This window comes from Pristiophorus japonicus, unplaced genomic scaffold (assembly GCF_044704955.1).
Source record: "Pristiophorus japonicus isolate sPriJap1 unplaced genomic scaffold, sPriJap1.hap1 HAP1_SCAFFOLD_2161, whole genome shotgun sequence".
NCBI classification, from domain to species: domain Eukaryota; kingdom Metazoa; phylum Chordata; class Chondrichthyes; family Pristiophoridae; genus Pristiophorus; species Pristiophorus japonicus.
Window position 1 is genome coordinate 18,132 of NW_027251867.1, and position 17,245 is coordinate 35,376.

At 56.0% G+C, this 17,245-nt stretch overlaps 1 protein-coding gene across 1 annotated transcript; it reads right to left on the bottom strand.

The window, feature by feature from the left end:
* Positions 1 to 574: 574 nt before the first annotated feature.
* Positions 575 to 13,669, bottom strand: LOC139245303 (NF-kappa-B inhibitor epsilon-like; the record flags this gene model as incomplete). Its single annotated transcript, XM_070871148.1, has 3 exons — positions 575 to 2,032; positions 11,557 to 11,805; positions 13,581 to 13,669. Coding segments are annotated over 3 exons (407 nt in total), but the record flags the coding sequence as incomplete, so codon positions are not given.
* Between the last annotated feature and the right edge of the window lie 3,576 nt (positions 13,670 to 17,245).

A 17,245-nucleotide genomic window follows, 5' to 3' on the forward strand; every position in this document is an offset into this window, starting at 1 on the left:
TGGGAGTGTAGGTGGGAGATCCCTGGGCCCCAGGCCGGGGAGTGCGGGTGGGAGATCCCTAGGCCTGGGAGTGCGGGTGGGAGATCCCCAGGCCTGGGAGTGCGGGTGGGAGATCCCTAGGCCTGGGAGTGCGGGTGGGAGATCCCTAGGCCTGGGAGTGTGGGTGGGAGATCCCTAAGCCTCAGGCCTGGGAGTGTAGGTGGGAGATCCCTGGGCCCCAGGCCGGGGAGTGCGGGTGGGAGATCCCTAGGCCTGGGAGTGCGGGTGGGAGATCCCCAGGCCTGGGAGTGCGGGTGGGAGATCCCTAGGCCTGGGAGTGCGGGTGGGAGATCCCCAGGCCTGGGAGTGCGGGTGGGAGATCCCTAGGCCTGGGAGTGTAGGTGAGACTCTGGTATACTTCAGTCCCAGTGTAAGAGACACGAATTCCCAGGTCGTGCTCGGGCCAATACTGGCTGTGCAACACCAGACTGTCACCGGTCTCTTTTGGGGGGTGGGGGTGGGGGGGGGGGGGGGCAAGGGAGGGGGAGGGGGGTCACCTGGAACCAAGTGACAAACTGAAACCCATTCCCGTGGGTCGCAGTTGAATAACCTTTATTGTTAAACTCCCTGTGTGAATAAGCTCAGCAAACATTGGGAATGAACAAAGTCCATCCCACTTTATCCCAGTGTCTGTTTTCCGCAAGTACCAGGCAGCAGAGAGTAGAAAGCAAGATCCTCCCCTCAGCAACCAACAGTTCCAACACAATGCTACTCAACCCCCTCCAAATAAATAAAACCCATCCTATTTACCAAGGCCTCAGCATGCCAAGGCCAATGCAGCAGCCATTTCATTCTCAGCATGTGCTCCCCAGACACTACCCTGCCTCAGTGGGTCGTACTCTCGCCTGCCAGTCAGCAGGTCCTGGGCTCCCACTCTCAGACTCGAGCCCATAATTCAGGCTGACACTCCAGTGCAGTACTGAGGGAGCGCTGCACTGTCGGAGGGGCAGGACTGAGGGAGCGCTGCACTGTCGGAGGGGCAGTACTGAGGGAGCGCTGCACTGTCGGAGGGGCAGGACTGAGGGAGCGCTGCACTGTCGGAGGGGCAGGACTGAGGGAGCGCTGCACTGTCGGAGGGGCAGGACTGAGGGAGCGCTGCACTGTCGGAGGGGCAGGACTGAGGGAGCGCTGCACTGTCGGAGGGGCAGGACTGAGGGAGCGCCGCACTGTCGGAGGGGCAGGACTGAGGGAGTGCCGCACTGTCGGAGGGGCAGTACTGAGGGAGTGCTGCACTGTCGGAGGGGCAGTACTGAGGGAGCGCTGCACTGTCGGAGGGGCAGGACTGAGGGAGTGCCGCACTGTTGCAGGGGCAGTACTGAGGGAGCACTGCATTGTGGGAGTTGCCGACTCTCGGATGAGACGTTGAACCGAAGCCCCGTCTGCTCTCTCAGCTGGATGTAGACGATTCCATGGCACGATTGGAAGAAGAGCAGGCAAGTTTTACCCAGTGTTCTGGGCCAATATTTATCCCTCAAACAGCATTACAAAAAACAGAATATCTGGTTATTATCACATTGTTGTTTGGGGGAGCTTGCTGTGCGCAAATTGGCTGCTGCGTTTCCTACATTACAACAGTGACTACACGCCAAAAAAGTTGGCTATAAAGCGCTTTAGAACATCCTGAGGCCGTAACAGGCACTTTTAGAAATACAAGTCATTCCTTTCTCTTGTATTGTCCTGAAATTGTGTGAAGCAGTGGGTTTGGGAGATTCATCCAGTATTGAAAGGAAAGCATCCAAAGATTGGGGGCGAAGAGGTCATGACCTCTTGGTTGGCTCATTGACTTCCTCATGACAAGAGATTGGCCAATGCTTGACCAAAGTCTTTGATGAGCTTGTGAAGCAGTGTGCGTCTGTCCTGAAGACCTTTCTCGCCTTCTCGATCTCCCTCTCCCCATTTCTCTTGTTTAGCCTCCAATGGTCCATTAAAATTCAGAACGTGTTACCGGCCTCCCCATCAACTTAATATCGTCAAACGGAAACAAGGCGAGGATCTGCATGGAGAGAGAAACAGCATATTAGACAGAACCTTTGTAGAGGGCGAGAGGAGATTGGCAGGGATAGGGAACTTCAGTTCTGTAGAGAGTCTGGAGAAGTGTAATGAGACAGAGATAATTAGAAGTCTCATATTAAAGGATCCTCTGGAGAAGAGCGATCATAATATGATATAATTTCACATTGGGTTTCAGAGTGAAGTACTTAAGTCCGACACTAGTCTTAAACTTAAACAAAGCCAATTACATAGATGTGAGGGGTGAATTGGCTAAGGTAAATTCTCTCCTCAAAAATACAACCCTTGACCCCTCCGTCCTTGCAAACTACCGTCCCATCTCCAACCTCCCTTTCCTCTCCAAAGTTTTTTAACGTGTAGATGGGATACACTTGCATTGGAGACTGTTCAGAGAAGGTTCACTCGGTTGATTCCGGAGATGAGGGGGTGGACTTATGAAGATTGGTTGAGGCTATACATATTGGAGTTCATAATAAAGAGAGGTGATCTTATTGAAACATAGAAGATAATGAGGGGACTCAACAGGGTGGATATTTTCACTGATTGGGGAAACTAAAACTAGGGGACATAGCCTCAGAATAAGGGGCCGCCCATTTAAAACTGAGATGAGGAGGAATTTCTTCTCTCAGAGGGCTGTAAATCTGTGGAATTCTCTGCCCCAGAGAGCTGTGGAGGCTGGGACATTAAATATATTTAAGGTGGAGATAGACAGATTTTTGAGCGATAAGGGAGTAAGGGGTTATGGGGAGCGGGCAGGGAAGTGGAGCTGAGTCCATGATCAGATCAGCCATGGTCTTATTAAATGGTGGAGCAGGCTCGAGGGGCCGAATGGCCGACTCCTGCTCCTATTTCTTATGTTCTTGTATGTTGTTGCCCCCCAAATCCGTGCCCACCTTCCCCACAATTCCATGTTTGAATCTCTCCAATCCGGTTTCCGTCCCTGCCACAGGACCAAACGGCTCTCATCAAAGTCACAAATGACATCCTTTGTGAGTGTGACAAAGGTAAACTATCACTCCTCGTCCTCCTGGACCTGTCTGTAGCCTGTGACACGGTTGATCACTCCACCCTCCTCCAACATCTCTCCACCATCGTCCAGCTGGGTGGGACTGCACTCGCCTGGTTCCATTCTTATCCATCGAATCGTAGCCCGAGAATCTCCTGCAACCGCTTCTCTTCCCACTCCCACATCGTTACCTCTGGTATCCCCCAAGGATCTATCCCTGGTCCCCTCCTATTTCTCATCTACATGTTGCCCCTCGGTGACATCATCCGAAAACACAGCGTCAGTTTCCACATGTACGCTGACGACACCCAACTCTACCTCACTACCCCTCGACCCCTCCTCGGTCTCGAAATTATCAGACTGATTGTCCCACATCCAGGTCTGGATGAGCAGAAATTTTCTGCAATTAAATATTGGGAAGACCGAAGCCATTGTTTTCAGTTCCCACCACAAACTCCGTTCCCTAGACACTGACCCCATCCCTCTCCCCAACTCCTGTCTGAGGCTGAACCAGACTGTTCACAACCTTGGTGTCATATTTGACCTTGAAATGAGCTTCCGACCACATATCCACAGCATAACTAAGATCGCCTATTTCCACCTCCGTAACATCGCCCGTCTCCGCCCCCTGCCTCAGCTCTTCCGCTGCTGAAGCCCTCATCCCTGCCTTTGTTACCTCCAGACTTGACTATTCCAACGTACTCCTGGCTGGCCTCCCACATTCTACCCAACGTAAACTAGAGGTGATCCAAAACTCGGCTGCCCTTATTCTAACTCGTACCGAGTCTCACTCACCCATCACCCCCTGAGCTCGCTGACCTACATTGGCTCCTGGTTAAGCAACACTTCGATTTCAAAATTCTCATCCTTGTTTTCAAATCCCTCCATGGCCCTCGCGCCCCCTCCCTATCTCTGTAATCTCCTCCAGCCCCCCCGAGATGTCTGCACTCCTTTAATTCAGCCCTCCTGAGCAACCCTGATTATAATCGCTCCACCATCGGTGGCCGTGCCTTCTGTTGCCTGGGCCCCAAGCTCTGGAACTCCCTCCCTAAACCTCTTTCCTCCTGAAACCTATCTCTTTGATCTCACTGATCCTAATATCTCCTTACGTGGCTCAGTGTCAAATTTTTTGTCATAATTCTCCTGTGAAACCCCTTGGCACGTTTTAGCACGGTACAGGTGCTATATAAGTACACATTGTTGTTGTTGTGATCTGGAATGCACTGCTTGAAAGGTCAGTGCAAGCAGATTCAATAATAACTTACAAAAGAGAATTGGATAAATAGTTTAAGGGAGAAATTGTGGGGCTGTGGGGAAAGAGCAGGGGAAGTGGGAGGAACTGGAGAGCCCTTTCAGCGAGCCGACGCTGGCATGATGGGCTGAATGGCCTCCTCCTAGGATTACGGTCAGAGATGGGAATTGCAAAATAAACTTTCATCACAACACAAAGGCCATGGAACGAAGGCCACAGGTCAGGGACACCCCCAGACCTTGGTGAGGAAGGGAATTCTGGACCCAGATATTGAAGTTCCCGGTGCTGCAGGGTTCCAATCCCAGAGGAACAATAAAAATATGGGAGCAAAGGGGTTGTCAGGCACACCTTTCTCACCCCCAATAAAACCCACAGCAGCTTACAGCGGAGGTGGTCATTCGGCCCATCGTATCCGTGCCATCTCCCTGCTCGAGCATTCCAAAACCTAACCCATTCCCCCCCGCGCTCTCCCCACAGCTCAGTATCTCCCCCCACACACTCCCCACAGCTCAGTATCTCCCCCCACACACTCCCCACAGCCCAGTATCTCCCCCCACACACACCCCACAGCTCAGTATCTCCCCCCACACACTCCCCACAGCTCAGTATCTCCCCCCACACACTCCCCACAGCTCAGTATCTCCCCCCACACACTCCCCACAGCCGAGTATCTCCCCCACACACTCCCCACAGCTCAGTATCTCCCCCCACACACTCCCCACAGCCCAGTATCTCACCCCACACACTCCCCACAGCCCAGTATCTCACCCCACACACTCCCCACAGCTCAGTATCTCACCCCACACACTCCCCACAGCCCAGTATCTCCCCCACACTCCCCACAGCCCAGTATCTCCCCCACACACTCCCCACAGCTCAGTTTCTCCCCCCCGCGCTCTCCCCACAGCTCAGTATCTCCCCCACACACTTCCCACAGCTCAGTATCTCCCCCGCGCTCTCCCCACAGCCCAGTATCTCCCCCACACACTCCCCACAGCCCAGTATCTCCCCCCACACACTCCCCACAGCTCAGTATCTCCCCCCACACACACCCCACAGCCCAGTATCTCCCCCACATACTCCCCACAGCTCAGTATCTCCCCCCACACACTCCCCACAGCCCAGTATCTCCCCCACACACTCCCCACAGCTCAGTATCTCCCCCGCGCTCTCCCCACAGCCCAGTATCTCCCCCCACACTCCCCACAGCCCAGTATCTCCCCCACACACTCCCCACAGCCCAGTATCTCCCCCACACACTCCCCACAGCCCAGTATCTCCCCCACACACTCCCCACAGCTCAGTATCTCCCCCCACACACTCCCCACAGCCCAGTATCTCACCCCACACACTCCCCACAGCCCAGTATCTCACACCACACACTCCCCACAGCTCAGTATCTCCCCCCCGCGCTCTCCCCACAGCTCAGTATCTCCCCCACACACTTCCCACAGCTCAGTATCTCCCCCCACACACTCCCCACAGCCCAGTATCTCCCCCACACACTCCCCACAGCTCAGTATCTCCCCCCACACACTCCCCACAGCTCAGTATTTCCCCCCACACACACCCCACAGCCCAGTATCTCCCCCACACACTCCCCACAGCTCAGTATCTCCCCCCACACACTCCCCACAGCCCAGTATCTCCCCCACACACTCCCCACAGCTCAGTATCTCCCCCCACACACTCCCCACAGCTCAGTATCTCCCCCCACACACACCCCACAGCCCAGTATCTCCCCCACACACTCCCCACAGCCCAGTATCTCCCCCACACACACCCCACAGCCCAGTATCTCCCCCACACACTCCCCACAGCTCAGTATCTCCCCCCACACACTCCCCACAGCCCAGTATCTCCCCCACACACTCCCCACAGCTCAGTATCTCCCCCCACACACTCCCCACAGCCCAGTACCTCCCCCACACACTCCCCACAGCCCAGTATCTCCCCCACACACTCCCCACAGCCCAGTATCTCCCCCCACACACTCCCCACAGCTCAGTATCTCCCCCACACACTCCCCACAGCCCAGTATCTCCCCCCACACACTCCCCACAGCTCAGTATCTCCCCCCACACACTCCCCACAGCTCAGTATCTCACCCCACACACTCCCCACAGCCCAGTATCTCCCCCACACACTCCCCACAGCCGAGTATCTCCCCCCCACACTCCCCACAGCTCAGTATCTCACCCCACACACTCCCCACAGCCCAGTATCTCCCCCCACACACTCCCCACAGCCTATTATCTCCCCCCACACTCCCCACAGCTCAGTATCTCCCCCCACAAACTCCCCACAGCTCAGTATCTCACCCCACACACTCCCCACAGCCCAGTATCTCACCCCACACACTCCCCACAGCCCAGTATCTCCCCCCACACTCCCCACAGCTCAGTATCTCACCCCACAGCTCAGTATCTCACCACACACTCCCCACAGCCCAGCATCTCCCCCCACACACTCCCCACAGCTCAGTATCTCCCCCCACACTCCCCACAGCCCAGTATCTCCCCCCACACACTCCCCACAGCTCAGTATCTCCCCCCACACTCCCCACAGCCCAGTATCTCACCCCACACACTCCCCACAGCTCAGTATCTCCCCCCACACTCCCCACAGCCCAGTATCTCCCCCCACACACTCCCCACAGCTCAGTATCTCCCCACACACTCCCCACAGCCCAGTATCTCCCCCCCACACACTCCCCACAGCCCAGTATCTCCCCCCCACACACTCCCCACAGCCCAGTATCTCCCCCCCACACACTCCCCACAGCCCAGTATCTCCCCCACATCTCAGTATCTCACCACAGCCCAGTATCTCCCCCCACACACTCCCCACAGCCCAGTATCTCCCCCCACACACTCCCCACAGCTCAGTATCTCCCCACAGCCCAGTATCTCCCCACAGCCCAGTATCTCCCCACACACACTCCCCACAGCTCAGTATCTCCCCACACACTCCCCACAGCTCAGTCTCTCCCCACACACTCCCCACAGCTCAGTATCTCCCCCCACACACTCCCCACAGCTCAGTATCTCCCCCCACACACTCCCCACAGCCCAGTATCTCCCCCCACACACTCCCCACAGCCCAGTATCTCCCCCCACACACTCCCCACAGCTCAGTATCCCCCCCACATCTCAGTATCTCACCACACACTCCCCATAGCCCAGTATCTCACCACACACTCCCCACAGCCCAGTATCCCCCCCCACATCTCAGTATCTCACCACACACGCCCCACAGCCCAGTATCCCCCCCCACATCTCAGTATCTCACCACACACTCCCCACAGCCCAGTATCTCCCTCCCCCGCACACTCCCCACAGCCCAGTATCTCCCTCCCCCGCACATTCCCCACAGCCCAGTATCCCCCCCACATCTCAGTATCTCACCATACACTCCCCACAGCTCAGTATCTCCCCCGCTCACTCCCCACAGCTCAGTATCTCCCCCACACACTCCCCACTGCATTAATCATCATCATAGGCAGTGCCTCGAAGCGAGGATGACTTGCTTCCACGCCAAAAAGGGATGAGTTCACAGGTGTTTCAGTGAAGGACCTAATATTCCAGATCTTGACAAATCTTCTGGAATTTTTTGAGGATGTTTCCAGTAGAGTGGACAAGGGAGAACCAGTTGATGTGGTGTATTTGGACTTTCAGAAGGCTTTCGACAAGGTCCCACACAAGAGATTAATGTGCAAAGTTAAAGCACATGGGATTGGGGGTAGTGTGCTGACATGGATTGAGAACTGGTTGTCAGACAGGAAGCAAAGAGTAGGAGTAAATGGGTACTTTTCAGAATGGCAGGCAGTGACTAGTGGGGTACCGCAAGGTTCTGTGCTGGGGCCCCAGCTGTTTACATTGTACATTAATGATTTAGACGACGGGATTAAATGTAGTATCTCCAAATTTGCGGATGACACTACGTTGGGTGGCAGTGTGTGCTGCGAGGAGGATGCTGTGAGGCTGCAGAGTGACTTGGATAGGTTAGGTGAGTGGGCAAATGCATGGCAGATGAAGTATAATGTGGATAAATGTGAGGTTATCCACTTTGGTGGTAAAAACAGAGAGACAGAATATTATCCAAATGGTGACAGATTAGGAAAAGGGAAGGTGCAAAGAGACCTGGGTGTCATGGTACATCAGTCATTGAAGGTTGGCATGCAGGTACAGCAGGCGGTTAAGAAAGCAAATGGCATGTTGGCCTTCATAGCGAGGGGATTTGAGTACAGGGGCAGGGAGGTGTTGCTGCAGTTGTACAGGGCCTTGGTGAGGCCACACCTGGAGTATTGTGTACAGTTTTGGTCTCCTAACCTGAGGAAGGACATTCTTGCTATTGAGGGAGTGCAGCGAAGATTCACCAGACTGATTCCTGGGATGGCAGGACTGAGATATCAAGAAAGACTGGATCAACTGGGCTTGTATTCACTGGAGTTCAGAAGAATGAGAGGGGACCTCATAGAAACGTTTAAAATTCTGATGGGTTCAGACAGGTTAGATGCAGGAAGAATGTTCCCAATGTTGGGGAAGTCCAGAACCAGGGGTCACAGTCTAAGGATAAGGGGTAAGCCATTTAGGACCGAGATGAGGAGAAACTTCTTCACCCAGAGAGTGGTGAACCTGGGGAATTCTCTACCACAGAAAGTAGTTGAGGCCAATTCACTAAATATATTCAAAAAGGAGTTAGACGAGGTCCTTACTACTCGGGGGATCAAGGGGTATGGCGAGAAAGCAGGAAGGGGGTACTGAAGTTGCATGTTCAGCCATGAACTCATTGAATGGCGGTGCAGGCTCGAAGGGTCGAATGGCCTACTCCTGCACCTATTTTCTATGTTTCTATCCCAAACTACATCTTGGCGGGTGGAAGATGTCTGTGCGTGGATTGTTTTAACGTGGGGTGGCTGTTGTATACCAGCCACCACATGGGCTTGACAGAGCTAGGTCTTGGTCCAGTGGCAAGGGTTAACCAAGATGACTGGAGACCAGCTGTGCTGCACGGACTGAGCGCACACATATCGCAGTGTGGGCTGGGCCCGTGCTGCCCCTGGGCCCTCGCCTCTCCTGGGCCACAGATTCGCGCCTCTCCTGGGCCCCAGTCACTTCCCTCTACAGACTCTTGCCGTTCCTTCGCCCCTCCCGCTGTGCCTGCCCGCACTGCAATCAGTGACCTGGCTTCACAGCCGTCGCCCTCCTGCAGCAGCACGCGCTGGTCCCTGCAGTGGTATATCACCACACACCGCTCCCTGCAGTGGTATATCACCACACGCTGGTCCCTGCAGTGGTATATCACCACACACTGCTCCCTGCAGTGGTATATCACCACACGCTGGTCCCTGCAGTGGTATATCACCACACACTGCTCCCTGCAGTGGTATATCACCACACGCTGGTCCCTGCAGTGGTATATCACCACACACTGCTCCCTGCAGTGGTATATCACCACACGCTGCTCCCTGCAGTGGTATATCACCACACACCGCTCCCTGCAGTGGTATATCACCTCCCTGCAGTGGTATATCACCACACACCGCTCCCTGCAGTGGTATATCACCACACGCCGCTCCCTGCAGTGGTATATCACCACACACCGCTCCCTGCAGTGGTATATCACCACACGCCGCTCCCTGCAGTGGTATATCACCACACGCTGCTCCCTGCAGTGGTATATCACCACACACCGCTCCCTGCAGTGGTATATCACCACACACCGCTCCCTGCAGTGGTATATCACCACACACCGCTCCCTGCAGTGGTATATCACCACACACCGCTCCCTGCAGTGGTATATCACCACACACCGCTCCCTGCAGTGGTATACCGCCGCACACCGCTCCCTGCAGTGGTATATCACCGCACGCTGCTCCCTGCAGTGGTATACCGCCGCACACCGCTCCCTGCAGTGGTATACCGCCGCACACCGCTCCCTGCAGTGGTATACCGCCGCACACCGCTCCCTGCAGTGGTATATCACCGCACGCCGCTCCCTGCAGTGGTATATCACCGCACGCCGCTCCCTGCAGTGGTATATCACCACACACCGCTCCCTGCAGTGGTATACCGCCGCACACCGCTCCCTGCAGTGGTATACCGCTGCACACCGCTCCCTGCAGTGGTATATCACCACACACCGCTCCCTGCAGTGGTATATCACCACACACCGCTCCCTGCAGTGGTATATCACCACACACCGCTCCCTGCAGTGGTATATCACCACACACCGCTCCCTGCAGTGGTATATCACCACACACCGCTCCCTGCAGTGGTATATCACCACACACCGCTCCCTGCAGTGGTATATCACTACACACCGCTCCCTGCAGTGGTATATCACCACACGCTGCTCCCTGCAGTGGTATATCACCACACACTGCTCCCTGCAGTGGTATATCACCACACACTGCTCCCTGCAGTGGTATATCACCACACACCGCTCCCTGCAGTGGTATATCACCACACACCGCTCCCTGCAGTGGTATATCACCACACACCGCTCCCTGCAGTGGTATATCACCACACACCGCTCCCTGCAGTGGTATATCACCACACACCGCTCCCTGCAGTGGTATATCACCACACACCGCTCCCTGCAGTGGTATATCACTACACACCGCTCCCTGCAGTGGTATATCACCACACGCTGCTCCCTGCAGTGGTATATCACCACACACTGCTCCCTGCAGTGGTATATCACCACACACCGCTCCCTGCAGTGGTATATCACCACACACCGCTCCCTGCAGTGGTATATCACCACACACCGCTCCCTGCAGTGGTATATCACCACACACCGCTCCCTGCAGTGGTATATCACTACACACCGCTCCCTGCAGTGGTATATCACCACACGCTGCTCCCTGCAGTGGTATATCACCACACACTGCTCCCTGCAGTGGTATATCACCACACACCGCTCCCTGCAGTGGTATATCACCACACACCGCTCCCTGCAGTGGTATATCACCACACACTGCTCCCTGCAGTGGTATATCACCACACACTGCTCCCTCTAATGCAGCTTTTAAATCACACTATATAAATGCAAGTTTTTGTTTACACATTTTTCTGTCCAGTTAACTTGCTCCGAATCCCTTATCTCACCGAACCTTGACCCTTTCCAGTGCAGTCCCCATTCTCTTTGACCCCTCTCTATTCTTAAACTGATGCTCCTGGTTTTCGAATGGTTCTCCGCCTCTCTCAGCAGTTATTTGCCGGGTTAGGTTTGCCGTACTCACATCGATGTTGCCACTGGCCAGGTCCTGCGCAGTGTCGCCCTCCACATTGGGCAGCAGGGTATCGGCCCCGGCCTGGCACAGGATGTCTGCAATCTGGGTGTCCCATCGGCCCACTGCCAAGTGCAGTGCCGTGCACCCATTGTACATGGTCGCATCAACACTGGCTCCCCTCCTCAGCATAAACTGCACCAGCGCTGGCTCACCAACCTCCACCGACATGTGCAGGCTCGTCTTCCCACTCGTACCGTCCTGCAACACAGCACAGTTAGTGGGGGGAGAGAGAGAGAGAGGGGGACGCAGAGAAAGGAAGGGGCGCGAGCGAGGGGAGCGAGCGGGGGGGGGGAGAGGGAGCGAGCGGGGGAGAGAGGGGGAGAGGGGGAGCGAGCGGGGGGAGAGAGCGGGGGAGAGAGGGAGCGAGCGGGGGGGGGAGAGAGGGAGCGAGCGGGGGAGAGAGGGAGCGAGCGGGGGAGAGAGGGAGCGAGCGGGGGAGAGAGGGAGCGAGCGGGGGAGAGAGGGAGCGAGCGGGGGAGAGAGGGAGCGAGCGGGGGAGAGAGGGAGCGAGCGGGGGAGAGAGGGAGCGAGCGGGGGAGAGAGGGAGCGAGCGGGGGAGAGAGGGAGCGAGCGGGGGAGAGAGGGAGCGAGCGGGGGAGAGAGGGAGCGAGCGGGGGAGAGAGGGAGCGAGCGGGGGAGAGAGGGAGCGAGCGGGGGAGAGAGGGAGCGAGCGGGGGAGAGAGGGAGCGAGCGGGGGAGAGAGGGAGCGAGCGGGGGAGAGAGGGAGCGAGCGGGGGAGAGAGGGAGCGAGCGGGGGAGAGAGGGAGCGAGCGGGGGAGAGAGGGAGCGAGCGGGGGAGAGAGGGAGCGAGCGGGGGAGAGAGGGGAGCGAGCGGGGGAGAGAGGGAGCGAGCGGGGGAGAGAGGGAGCGAGCGGGGGAGAGGGGGAGCGAGCGGGGGAGAGAGGGAGCGAGCGGGGGAGAGAGGGAGCGAGCGGGGGAGAGAGGGAGCGAGCGGGGGAGAGAGGGAGCGAGCGGGGGAGAGGGGGAGCGAGCGGGGGAGAGAGGGAGCGAGCGGGGGAGAGAGGGAGCGAGCGGGGGAGAGAGGGAGCGAGCGGGGGGGGAGAGAGGGAGCGGGGGAGAGAGGGAGGGAGCGGGGGAGAGAGGGAGCGAGCGGGGGAGAGAGGGAGCGAGCGGGGGAGAGAGGGAGCGAGCGGGGGAGAGAGGGAGCGAGCGGGGGAGAGGGGGAGCGAGCGGGGGAGAGAGGGAGCGAGCGGGGGAGAGAGGGAGCGAGCGGGGGAGAGAGGGAGCGGGCGGGGGAGAGAGGGAGCGGGCGGGGGAGAGAGGGAGCGAGCGGGGGAGAGGGGGAGCGAGCGGGGGAGAGGGGGAAAGAGGGAGCGAGCGGGGGGGAGAGGGAGCGAGAGGGGGAAAGAGGGAGCGAGCGGGGGAGAGAGGGAGCGGGCGGGGGAGAGAGGGAGCGAGCGGGGGAGAGAGGGAGCGAGCGGGGGAGAGAGGGAGCGAGCGGGGGAGAGAGGGAGCGAGCGGGGAGAGAGGGAGCGAGCGGGGGAGAGAGGGAGCGAGCGGGGGAGAGAGGGAGCGAGCGGGGGAGAGGGGGAGCGAGCGGGGGAGAGAGGGAGCGAGCGGGGGAGAGAGGGAGCGAGCGGGGGAGAGAGGGAGCGGGCGGGGGAGAGAGGGAGCGGGCGGGGGAGAGAGGGAGCGAGCGGGGGAGAGGGGGAGCGAGCGGGGGAGAGGGGGAAAGAGGGAGCGAGCGGGGGGGGGAGAGGGAGCGAGAGGGGGAAAGAGGGAGCGAGCGGGGGAGAGAGGGAGCGGGCGGGGGAGAGAGGGAGCGAGCGGGGGAGAGAGGGAGCGAGCGGGGGAGAGAGGGAGCGAGCGGGGGGGAGAGGGAGCGAGCGGGGGAGAGAGGGAGAGAGGAGAGAAAGAGCGATGTGGAGCTGGGAACAGAGGAGGTGACGGCACGGTTTGTGAGGTGATCCCACTGCCTCTCAGGAGAGAGATGCGAAAGCTTGTGGCTTTACCTGTGCATCAATCTGGCTTCCCTTCTGCAGCAGCAGCTCGATGATCTCCTGGTCCTTTGTGAGTGTCGCTACATGAAGACACGTTCTACCTGCAGGCAACGGAGGTGCAGTTAGTAAAGGCAGAGGTCACTCGAGGGGTCAGCACCTGCACAAACAGGCTCATCCACTGCTCCCAGGCTCAGGCCCCGTCCTCCAGTATTGCTAACTCTCGCCAATCCATCGGGCGTGGGACACTTTCTGAGTGATATACAGCACCACTCTCAATCCCGCGCCGGAACCCCTATATAACAATATTTCTGGGGGGGGCGCACCGAATGCCTGGTGACCTCAATTTGTTGATTGACACAAGTGTGAACAAACATACGCTGAAAGGTCAGGGCTCTGTAAACATCTCTGGCTGGACTCTATTGTTTTGGAAGTTCTTTCTCGATGAAAGGCCTTCGGAAAGGTCGGAACGAGCCCACTTTATTTTAACCGTTCTCAACAGGTGCATTAACAATGCAGCGAAAGACTTGCAAGAATGTGCGTTTATATAGCGCCTTTCACAGCCTCAGAATGTCCCAAAGTGCTTTACAGCCAATGAAGTACTGTTTGAAGTATAGTCACTGTTGTAATTTGCGCACAGCAAGCTCCCACAAACAGCAACGTAATAATGACCAGATCATCTGTTTTTTTTTAAAGTGATGTTGATCAGTAATAGGAAAAATAATGGAGTCCCTACTCAAGGAGAAAATAGATCGTCCAGAAACCAAAAATATAATAATGCATAGTCAGCATAGATTTCAAAAGGGAAAGTCTGGCTTGACCAACCTCATTGAATTCTTTTAAAGAGGTAACGGAGAGTAGACAAGGGTAAAGCAGTAGATATAATTTATCTAGATTTTGAAAAGGCCTTGGATAAGGTATCCCACAATAGACTGATGAACAAGGGCAGGGAATGCAGAGTCAGGGGACAAGGAGCAGAATGGATCGCGAGCTGGTTTCAGGACAGAAAGCAGAGAGGAGGGGTAAAGGGTAACTATTCTCAGAGGCTGAAGGTGGGCAGTGGGGTCTCACAAGGAGCAGTGGCTGGGACCACTGGTCTTCACAGTTTATATTGGCAATTTAGACTTTGGAATCAAAAACACAATTTCTAAATTTGCGAATGGCACCAAATTAAAGGGATAGTCGCTACTGAGGGGACTGCAACACATTACAGGAGGACATTAATAAACACAGAATGGGAATATAATGGGCAAATGAAGTTCAACAAAGATAAATGTGAGGTAATACATTTTGGTAGGAAGAATAGGGAGGTAACTGGGAGGGTGAGAGTCTGGGGAAGGGTAGAGGAAAAAAAGGGACCTTGGATACAAATACACCAATCACTCAACGTTACGACACAGGTTAGCAAGGCAATAAAAAAGCCAGGCCCTAGGGTTTATTTCTATAGAATTGAAAAGTCGGGAAGTTACACTAAACCTTGGTTAGACCTCACGGAGCACTGTGTACAGTTCTGGTCACCATATTATAAACAGGATATCGAGGCACTGGAGCGGGTGCAGAGAAGATTTACAAGGATGATACCAGAAATGCGAGGGTGTACATATCAGGAAAGGATGAACAGGCTGGGTCTGTTTTCTCTTGAAAAAAGAAGGCTGAGGGGTGAGCTAATAGAGGTCTTTAAAATGATGAAAGGTTTTGATCGAGTGGATACAGAGAGAGTGTTCCCACTTGTGGGGAAGAGTATAACTAGAGGCCATCGATATAAGATGGTCACCCAGAAATCCAATGGGGAATTCAGGAGAAACTTCTTTACCCAGAGAGGGGTGAGAATGTGGAACTCGCTGCCACAGGGAGTGGTTGAGGTGAATAGTATCGATGTATTTAAGGGGAGGCTGGACAAGTGTATGGGGGAGAAGGGAACAGAGGGTTATGGTGATAGAGTTAGATGAGGAAAGACAGGAGGGGGCTCGAGTGGAGTATAAACGCCAACAGGGACAGTTTCGGGGCTGTATATCCCGTGTAATTGAAGGATAAATATTCTCCAGGACACCGGGGATAACTCCCCTGCTCTTCTTCAAAATAGTGCCATGGGATCTTTTACATCCACCCGAGAGCACAGACAGGGCCTCGGTTTAACCCAAAGACGGTCAGAATTGCAAAGCACGTTAGCGAGGTAAACAAATAGGCGTGATAGTTTCGCACGAGGGAGTGCAGGCTGCAGTCACAGTGTGATCATAGCTAATGGTGGGGACAGCAACAACTTGCATTCATACAGAGCCTTTAATCGAGTAAAATGCGCTTCACAAGAGTGACCAGGCAAAACTAGACATCGATCCACATGAGGAGACATTAGCACAGGTGACCAAAAGAGGTGGATTTTAAGGAGCATCTTGAAGGAGGATAGGGAGGTGGAGAGATTTAGGGAGGGACCTGCTGAGCTTAGGGCCCAGGCCACTGAAGGCACGGCCAGCAATGGTGGAGCAATTAAAATCAGGAAGGCACAAGAGGCCAGAATTGGAGGAGGACAGAGATCTCAGAGCTTTGCGGGGCTGGAGGGGGTTACAGAGATAGGGAGGGGTGTAGGGGTTGAAGGAGGTTACAGAGATAGGGAGGGGTGTAGGGGCTGGAGGGGGTTACAGAGATAGGGAGGGGTGTAGGGGTTGAAGGAGGTTACAGAGATAGGGAGGGGTGTGGGGCTGGAGGGGGTTACAGAGATAGGGAGGGGTGTAGGGCTGGAAGAAGTAACAGAGATAGGGAGGGGTGTAGGGCTGGAGGGGGTTACAGAGATAGGGAGGGGTGTAGGGCTGGAGGAGGTTACAGAGATAGGGAGGGGTGTAGGGGCTGGAGGGGGTTACAGAGATAGGGAGGGATGTCGGGGCTAAATGGGTTACAGAGACAGGGAGGGGTGTGGGGCTGGAGGAAGTTACAGAGATAGGGAGGGTTTTAGCGGCTGGAGGAGGTTAGAGATAGGGAGGGGTGTAGGGATTCAAGGAGGTTACAGAGATAGGGAGGGGTGTAGGGGCTGGAGGAGGTTAGAGAGACAGGGAGGGGTGTGGGGCTGGAGGAGGTTACAGAGATAGGGAGGGGTGTAGGGGTTGAAGGAGGTTACAGAGATAGGGAGGGGTGTGGGGCTGGAGGAGGTTACAAGATAGGGAGGGGTGTAGGGGCTGGAGGAGGTTACAGAGATAGGGAGGGGTGTAGGGGTTGAAGGAGGTTACAGAGATAGGGAGGGGTGTAGGGGCTGGAGGAGGTTACAGAGATAGGGAGGGTTGAGGAACTGGAGGAGGTTAGAGAGATAGGGAGGAGTGTGGGGCTGGAGGAGGTTACAGAGATAGGGAGGGTTGAGGAACTGGAGGAGGTTAGAGAGATAGGGAGGAGTGTGGGGCTGGAGGAGGTTACAGAGATAGGGAGGGTTGAGGAACTGGAGGAGGTTAGAGAGATAGGGAGGGGTGTGGGGCTGGAGGAGGTTACAGAGATAGGGAGGGGTGTAGGGGCTGGAGGAGGTTACAGAGATAGGGAGGGTTGTGGGACTGGAGGAGGTTACAGAGATAGGGAGGCGTGTAGGGGCTGGAGAAGGTTACAGAGATAGGGAGGGGTGTAGGACTGGAGGAGGTTACAGAGATAGGGAGGGTTGTGGGACTGGAGGAGGTTACAGAGATAGGGAGGGGTGTAGGGGCTGG